Here is an 8,546-nt window from a genome sequence, read left to right on the forward strand (position 1 = left end):
GGCTACGGGCCTGGTCACGATAGAGTAATGTGTTGATAGTCTGTCATCTGTAAATTAGTTTGCATTAGATAATCATCTTAGTTTGAGTTAAATTCACAGTGAGTTTATTCAACTGGTGGAATCGTGTCTATTGTTGTACTGCAACTAACTAAATAAATAAATTTACCAATCGTCATATAGCGTCTGCATTGTCAGTGAATCTTCCGTCGTATTTCACGTGCTGTTGTTTGTATTGAGGTATATAGGCGAAATATTTATTTTTTGATTTTGTTTAAAGCATAATCAATGTTTAATTCATACCACAGTTCTGTTCGAATAAAAAACAAGGTAATCCAACTTTGGAGGGCTACTATAAATTTCATAATTATCAGCTACGGAGGGCCCAATGTTTGTTTGGTTGTGAAGAAAGAAGAACCCTTCCTCTTTCCATTGGTACCTAGTTATATTAACAAATGTTATGCGTGACAGAGCACATGAACTTTAAAGACAACCATCGTGACAAATTGCTCTTTTCCAAGTTTGAGTGTCATCACGAAGGAACAATCAATATCTCCTTAGATAGATGAGATCTGTCGATGGAAGTGGTCAAATAAATAGGCCAGGTTTGTGTTTAGGATGTCTTCTAACGTTATGGTCCATATCTAACATGGCCACCTGTCCGATAACTTGGTCATTCCCACAAAGCTCAACACACACAGTCCATTTTCTCTGTTCATATTCAACACATCTCTCAGGAATAAACTATGTCTTGAATATGAAGAGAGAAAAGGGATAATGGGTTAGCATTTGTGGAAGTGGCCACGTGATCGTGAGATATCGACAATGTGCCACGTTAAAGGTTATGGACCATAAAAGGTCAGAAGAAACCCTAAACACAAACCTGCTGTGCAATTACGCAGGATGCCATGTTAATTGGAACACTTTCATTGAAAGATCTCAACCATTCATTGAGACATTCAGTGTTTTTTTTTCACGATAATGCGCCAAAAACTTGGAAAAAGTGCATTTTCCTGTTGTTGTCTTTAACAGACCAGCCTGTACAAATGCAGGTTTGTGTTAAGGGTTTGTGTTCAGGGTTTCTTCTAACATTTTATGGTCCACATGTCCTGTAACGTGGTCACTCAACTTACGCCAACCCACCAGTCCATTTTTTCTCTGTTCATATTCAACACATAGCTAGCAGCGACAAACCAATTCTTAAATATGAAGAGAGAAAATGGATAATGGGTTAGCCTTTGTGGGAGTGACCGACTTATCAACAACCGTGGCCATGTTGAAGGTTATCTTAGAAGAAGGAACATAAACCTGCAGTCATGCAGGCTGGCCTGTCAATTTGACCACTTTCATTGACAGATCCCATCCCTTCGGTGAGACTATCATTGTTCCTTCATGTGACACTCAAACTTGGAAAAAGTGCGATTTGTCATTATTGCCTGTAAAGTTCGTGTGCTCAGTCATGCGAGACAATTTTCAACATAATAAGTATGAATGGAAAGAGGAAGAGTTCTTCTTTCTTCCCAAAAACATCTGCTCTCCATATCTGACAACTATAGCCCTCCAAAGTTTGATTACCTTTTTTTTATTATTATTCGCTCTGTATTGTGCTGTGTATACGCAACTGCACAAATATAATTGCATACGTTTGTATTTGTAATGTTTTGTGTTCTGATTGCACTTTTGATTTTTCTATACGAAATTCGGAAAAAGGCAAAGTATTATGCATGTACCAAGTTCCCGTTCAAATTAGGGCCAAATGGGCTATGAACTGTACACATAGCATTGTGGTGTACGCTCAGTAACTTTCCACAGCTTTGAGCTACTATAGTATATCACCACCAGTTTCATACCACAAATGCATAGCCTATAGCTGTCATTTAAGTTCGAATATTGATTAACTACGATAAGGTCAAAGATCAAAATATCAATGAACTTTTGCTGATATTCCGTACTCACAGTAATGTGAGGGATTATCAATAAGTTTCAACAGATTTGAGCTATGACCACCAAACTCACATGACAGGTAAAAAATACCGGTCGAGTTTGAATATAGTTTGAACCAAGTCCGATAAGTTCAAAGGTCAAATGGTCAATAAACTTTACCTGATAAGCACTGGTACACATGATAATAGCGTGCTCTAAATAACCTTTCCAAAGCTTTGAGCTATGAATAGCCAAGCTCATACCACATGCAAGTACTTCATCTAATATGCCTGTCAAGTTCCAAATAGTGGTGAATTTCGACAAGGTCAAAGTTCAGTGTGGGTGAACTTTAACTGATAGGTGCCATATATTGTGTGCTTTCAATAACTTTTCACAGCTTTCAGCTAAGACCACAAAACTCACGCCGCGTGTGCAACACCTAAAGATGCCGATCAAGTTTATGTATTGGTGAAGAACCACAAGGTCAATGATAAAAAGGTCAATGAAATTTACGTTGAGAAGCACTATAATCACATATTGCTATATGCATGCTGGCGAGACATCGCTTGGCGTTTGCGTTGTTCTCCAAATATCTTCATGCACCATCCATAAAATCGATCACAAGTTTGAACATTACATACTGTATACTGATATTTGAAACATTTTGTAACATACAATGTAATACAAAGTTCAAATTATGAGAATATTTGCTTTGGATGTCCGTCATTGATTACAGTTCCCTGGTCGGTTCGACTAGTCGATGGCAGCGTTGACTCTGAGGGTCGTGTTGAAGTCTTCCTTGACGATACTTGGGGCGCGATATGTGACAACCTGTGGGGACCCGAGGATGCCGAGGTCGTCTGCAAACAGCTCGGCTACATCGGGGCGGACCTGGCTCTGGTAGCTTCGCCATTCGGGCGAGGAAATAGCCCCGTACTTCTGGATAAAGTGCAATGTAATGGCCTTGAATCAAACATATCGACCTGCCAGCATGCCGGTGTAGGCGTCAAGAGTTGCCATGAATCCCAAACTGCAGGCGTTACGTGCACTACAGTAGGTAAGTGCGGTATCCTCAGTTGTTCTTTCGTCGTCACCAATCTCCGATGACCAGAGAAAACATGCAAGAGATAAATTACGTCTTCACCTTCTTCCTTCGTTCTATACTTTCCTAGTTGCGTTACAGCGGCCGTCTCAACACTTGTGCTAACATAAAAACCAGAATCATGACTGAAGAAGACAGATGGAATCACTGTCATGACTATTGAAAAAAAAAGTCATGATATATATTCGCGAAAGACAATACTGTAGACATTGTTGATTAAACCTCGACCAATCAGCCACACAAAGATATACGATTGAGCCTGTTTTCTAGCCACCTTTCGTTTAGAAAGGACATTAAGAAGGAGGATTCTATATTCTCCGGGCGCACCTTTGCGTAGATAGAGTTTGCCCAGGGTAGATAAGAGGGGCAACGTGATAGATGTACGCGATGTTGTAAGTTATGACTGAGTGCATAACTCGAAAACTAGTGTTATGAAGCTCGCGTAACCATCTTATTGATCAATTATGTTGCAAGTTGATCATTGATTTATTCAGGCTGTCAGACACAAAAAGCTATAATCCTAGGTAACTGAGACCCTAATCATCATCATGGAGCAGAAAAGTAGAATGCCGGATAATCTGTAAAAAGCTTTGATGCAAATCAAAAGACAAGAGTTTGAAAAGTGATCTTATCCTGCACGCACTTACTGTTATTCAAGGCGAATGAGTTCGCGAAAATCTAATTAAATCATGATGCGATGAGGTTTGTTTGTTATTTGTTTTGGTCTTTCATTTTTACCAATCAATTGTATAGATCATTAATTATGTATTTGTTGGGGTTTCATGTGAAAAAAAAAAAACACCTACCGTTGTGGTGATGTGAAGGTATTGTTACTCGAATGTCGAGAAAATTCTAAATCTGCTCAGCTTGTCCATGTAAATTCTTTGCTGTCTAGGAAGCCTTCGAGTAGTCAACGGCTCGACATCTGCAGAGGGACGAGTTGAAGTTCTCACTGAATCTGGTGAATGGGGAACTGTGTGTGATGACAACTGGGGTATTGCCGATGCTCGGGTCGTGTGCCGTGAGCTTGGTTACCCTGATGCTTTGGAAGCCGTAGTTAACTCAGCGTCCTCTCCCGGGGAGCCCCGCTTTGGACGAGGATCGGGCCCGATTGTTCTCGACGGGGTGTATTGTTCGGCGGAAAAGACTCTCCTCAGGCACTGCAGCGTCACGAAAGAGTGGGGTGTTCACGACTGTTCGCACGCGGAAGATGCCGGGGTGATATGCGAGACCAAAAGTGAGCCTCGCGCCGTTTTCTGTTACAGACTAATTAGCCCACCACTACCTTTGAACAGTTCTTAGATGAAGAAATCATTGTCCTGTCATGTACTGAATCGACATCTTTGCATTTAAAGTGTAATACCAATATGAGTCTTGAGCTGTAGTAAGTTTGGCGTTTAAGAAGCTTGTTAAAATTTTGCTATCCTCAAGGAAAAAAGGAGAAGTGTTAACAACTAAAGTGTTAAATGAAATGGAAGTCTTTAAACTTTACCCAGCTTTACTATAAAAATGAATAGTAAATATTAGAGAAAAAGAACCAATACCAAATCGCAGTGTTGTGGTTTATGTGAATTGAGGGCTCAGTATACTGCATAATCATTACATTTTTGTTCCTTTTGATCCATTTTATATTTCATATTTTGAATTCATTATTTCCAGCTTTAACTGTAGAAGATTTGGCGAGAGTCTAAAACAATCACATGTGAATGATGTCAGGGTTTTTTTCACTGCCCTCGCCGTCATACGCACTGTTTCATTATGTCCATTTTCGCAACATCCTCTTTCATTATTTTAACCGTATGGTCGTATATGCTTCCATGTATGATATATTTCAGCCGTTCGAATTGTGGACGGAGAGTACCCGGATGAGGGTCAAGTGGAGGTGTTCTATGGAGGCACGTGGGGGACGATCTGCACACACGAGTGGAGCATCGAAGACGCGCACGTTTTCTGTAAACAGTTAGGACATCCAGTTGGAGCTCGCTCGACAAAGGTAGTGCCTAGTGTCGGTAGACCAGCTGTGTTACTAGATGGTTTGCAATGTAACGGAAGTGAGGCTAGCCTTTCTGACTGTCTGTCAAGTGGATGGGCCAACAATGAGAACTGTGATTCCGAGTCAGCTCAGATGGCAGGTGTCGTATGTAACGGTAAGTCAATGCTACACGGTGCGCTTCCCATTCTATGAAAATCGAATAATTTTAATAATAAATTTCATTCTGATTATCTTATTTTAAAAAGGAGTCAAAGTTTCGTTAAGTAATGTTCGTCAAGTTCATTAGAAGACGGATTTGAAGATAAACAAGGCATATTATAACACATTCAACCGTTCGCATGATGGACAGATTTATTGTGTGTGTGTGTGTGTGTGTGTGTGTGTGCGTGCGTGCGCAAGTTCGCTGATGTTGTTTATATGTTGGTTGGTTGGTTAGTTGGCATCCATTCGTCTTGAGAAACGATGGCGTATAGCACTAGGCAAGAAGTTTGCACAGCCTTGAGTGGCTGTATAGTCCCACTCTTGAGTGACAATCTCTGGAGCACATGCAGCAGATGCAGTCCGTTGCGGCTAAGACTGGGGCAGCCCTTGCCTTCCTGCTGGCTCTCTTGTCAGTGTGATGTACTTTTCTTACAGCTGCAGTCCTCTTGACGCCTTCTCTGAAAGTGCTTCTCCACAGATGACGATTGTCAGCTGCATCTTTCCATGGTGTTGGTGTCGATGTCAAATATCTTCATGTCACGTGTGTGTGCACACACACCCTTGAAGACGAAGATGCGGCCTTCCTAGAAAGGGCGAGCTCTCTGTTAATAGCAGGTCCTTCGGGATACAACCTGGGTCCATTCGCCGCACATGATCCAACCACTTGAGGCATCTCTGGCTGGAGTGAGAACATGATAAGAATGCCGGCATGCTTGAAGACATCTGTGTTTGTCAACCTATCCCGAATTAATGTGCAGGAGTCGTCTGAGGCTGCGGAGGTGGAAGGTGTTCAGCCTCCTGTCCTGGCCAACGTATGTTGCCCAGAACTCACAGTGGTTTAGCAGGGTGTTGAGGATGCAGGACAGCTTGGTGTTCTTGGTTAGCTGACTGTTGTTCCATACGCGCTGGTTCAATTTGGCTATGACTTTCTCTATCGTATTGCTTTCTCATTGTCTCATTGTCAAGGGAGAGGGAACTGGAGATGGTCGAACCAAGGTAGGTGAAGAACTCTATTTCTTCCAATACGTGTCATTGATGGGGATATCTGGAGGAGAGTCGGTGCCTTGGGTCAAGATCTTAGTCTTGCTAATGCTATGTATACATAATATTCAAATTTCAACACCTACAAAGATTCATGTTCAGCCATCGTCATGACAATGTAGGGCCGTATCACACTTTCTCCACACATCGAAAAGAAAATGCAGTCAGCAGTCTTTTCTTTGATAGTGCACGGTGACACCACAAACCGCGCAGACCTACCTTTCCAAAAGCTCCTCTTCATGTTCGGTTTCCTCTTCAGTTTCGTCATATTTAGGGTCTGACATTGACATTCACCTGGCTTTCGTGAAGTTAAACGAAATCAAGCAGATGAACATTTTTACTCGTTCAGTGGAAAAAGATTCTGCATTCGGTGTAAGATGAGATTCAGTTGGCCTTCTTCTCCTGCAAAATCTTGTGCCATCGCACTCATGAACTTCTCTTTTTGTGTAATTAATAATACATTTCTGCATTCATGGAGATTCTTTCTCGCACCAAATATATTTCTGACGTGCAGTGCCGTCGGTTGTGGTCGAACTACTCAGTGGATCAAGCTCTCGAGACGGGATCGTAAGATACCGAGAAGACACTATTTCCGGTTGGATCTGCGACCAGGACTGGGGAGAAAAGGAGGCAGCCGTGATCTGTCGCCAGTTAGGGTACGTACATGGCAACAGCACCAAGCTGGTATCTCTTGGCACCTTGTCGGGAAGGATATTCTTCAGGGATTACCAGTGCGATGGAACGGAAACACAGCTAAGCGACTGCCCCTTCACAACCCGTAGCATCACTCAGTGTAACAGTAATCAGATCGCCCAGGTTACATGTGGACCTCCAAACGGTAAATTTTAATTCATTGCACTCCCGTTATAATGAAATCCTCAGGAACGGCGGTTTTTTTTTTTAGTGTGTGTTATACTAGAATTTCGTTATAATAGCAATTCAATTATAGTGTATGAAGATACATAGATGATAATTTTGGAACCTGAATTTTGTTTTCGTTGTAACGAAAATTTCCTTCTAACACTATTCGTTGCAACGAGAGTGGACTCTATTCTGCGCAATGGTAGTCTCTGCTATTCACTTTGTAAGATGTAGGCCTATGTTGTGTGACTTTTGCGTAGCTTAGTTTTCTTTGTTTTACATATTGTAATCTGAAGTTGTATACATTTAACGAAATTCCCCACTTTACTCTCTTTGCTGCTCCCCCTCCTCTTATACATGTACCCTCCTTCCACATCGTAATCATTCCTGTGGTGTGTAAAAGAATGCATGCATTACTAATTGATTCTCGTTGTGTGCTACTGGGTTTTACAATGATTCTTTCACCGGTATTTCTTTGGGATCCAGACTATGACATAAGATTCGCCGGCAGCAAGTACTCCGAGCAGGGGCGTGTGGAAGTCTTCTTGGACGGACGTTGGGGAGTGGTAACCGATGGCCACGTATCCTACAACACCCGCAGTGTGATCTGTCGGCATATGGGTTACGCGGGATTCAATTCCGACTACACCTTTGACGAGGAATCATTCCCGCGCGGGACTCTGCCAATCTTGATCGAAAATTTAGGTTGCAGTGGTGATGAACTTCGGATCGACGACTGTTATAACGTAGATGTAGTAGATGGCCAAACTAGGCGAACACGAGAAGATGAAGTTTCCGTCATCTGCTTCCCATATGGTAATCATGATTGTATGTGTATGAACGTTAGGAATAATGTAACAGAAATACAGTCGGAAATAAAGACAGGTTACTGTCTGAATTTTGAGAGAGAAAGAGTGACAATCAAAACATTGTTCCAAAAAGCATGACCAAATATGAAACAAAAGAGTTGTTGTTGTTGTTGTGTTTATGAAAAATGCGGTCCTATGGAAAAATTATTTGCGCCAGACAATACTGGCATCAAATCAATAAATATCATGAATGACTCAATTATTATAACATTTTCAGTATCATGCTAATACATGTATAATATCTCCACGAGGGAGCTCATTATGGCTGTCTCCATTTGGAAGCTTATGATAATGAGAGCAACAAGAACAAGTACCGGTCCAAACGCTAACAGTTCCCGAATAAGAAAACTGGATTAGGTATCGTTTACCTCTATCAAACTTGCTGAAAAGTTACGATTCGAAACGCTTTTGATTATTAGGGTGAGCAGAGTGGACAGTACTTACATTGCCGATGCAAAATTACTGAAAAGTGATCCCCTTTTCAGCTAAGGTAACAAACTGATCGTTTGCTTAAGCTAAACCCTGCGAAGTTGATGGGTTGACATAGGTCGCAAAGTCA

General features: G+C 41.6%; 1 protein-coding gene across 1 annotated transcript; it reads left to right on the forward strand.

Moving 5' to 3' along the window:
- The first annotated feature begins 2,206 nt into the window (after positions 1-2,206).
- Positions 2,207-8,316, forward strand: LOC139735660 (scavenger receptor cysteine-rich domain superfamily protein-like). The gene is made up of 9 exons (XM_071646411.1): positions 2,207-2,258; positions 2,657-2,977; positions 3,918-4,259; positions 4,858-5,015; positions 5,975-6,028; positions 6,183-6,312; positions 6,772-7,095; positions 7,605-7,934; positions 8,270-8,316. The coding sequence occupies exons 1-9, from the start codon at positions 2,207-2,209 to the stop codon at positions 8,314-8,316; spliced, it is 1,758 nt and encodes a 585-aa protein (XP_071502512.1).
- The last annotated feature ends 230 nt before the right edge of the window (positions 8,317-8,546 follow it).

Source organism: Diadema antillarum, unplaced genomic scaffold, assembly GCF_040938485.1.
Source record: "Diadema antillarum isolate AM-2024a unplaced genomic scaffold, OU_Dant_1.0 seq00000590_RagTag, whole genome shotgun sequence".
NCBI lineage: Eukaryota > Metazoa > Echinodermata > Echinoidea > Diadematoida > Diadematidae > Diadema > Diadema antillarum.

Coding starts and splice junctions, on each gene's coding strand:
- LOC139735660 (XM_071646411.1), top strand. CDS start 2,207: ATGCCTGTCAAGTTCCAAATAGTGGTGAATTTCGACAAGGTCAAAGTT. Junction 5,016..5,974: donor TTGGAGCTCGCTCGACAAAG/GTAGTGCCTAGT, acceptor ATTAATGTGCAG/GAGTCGTCTGAGGCTGCGGA. Junction 7,096..7,604: donor TACATGTGGACCTCCAAACG/GTAAATTTTAAT, acceptor TTTGGGATCCAG/ACTATGACATAAGATTCGCC.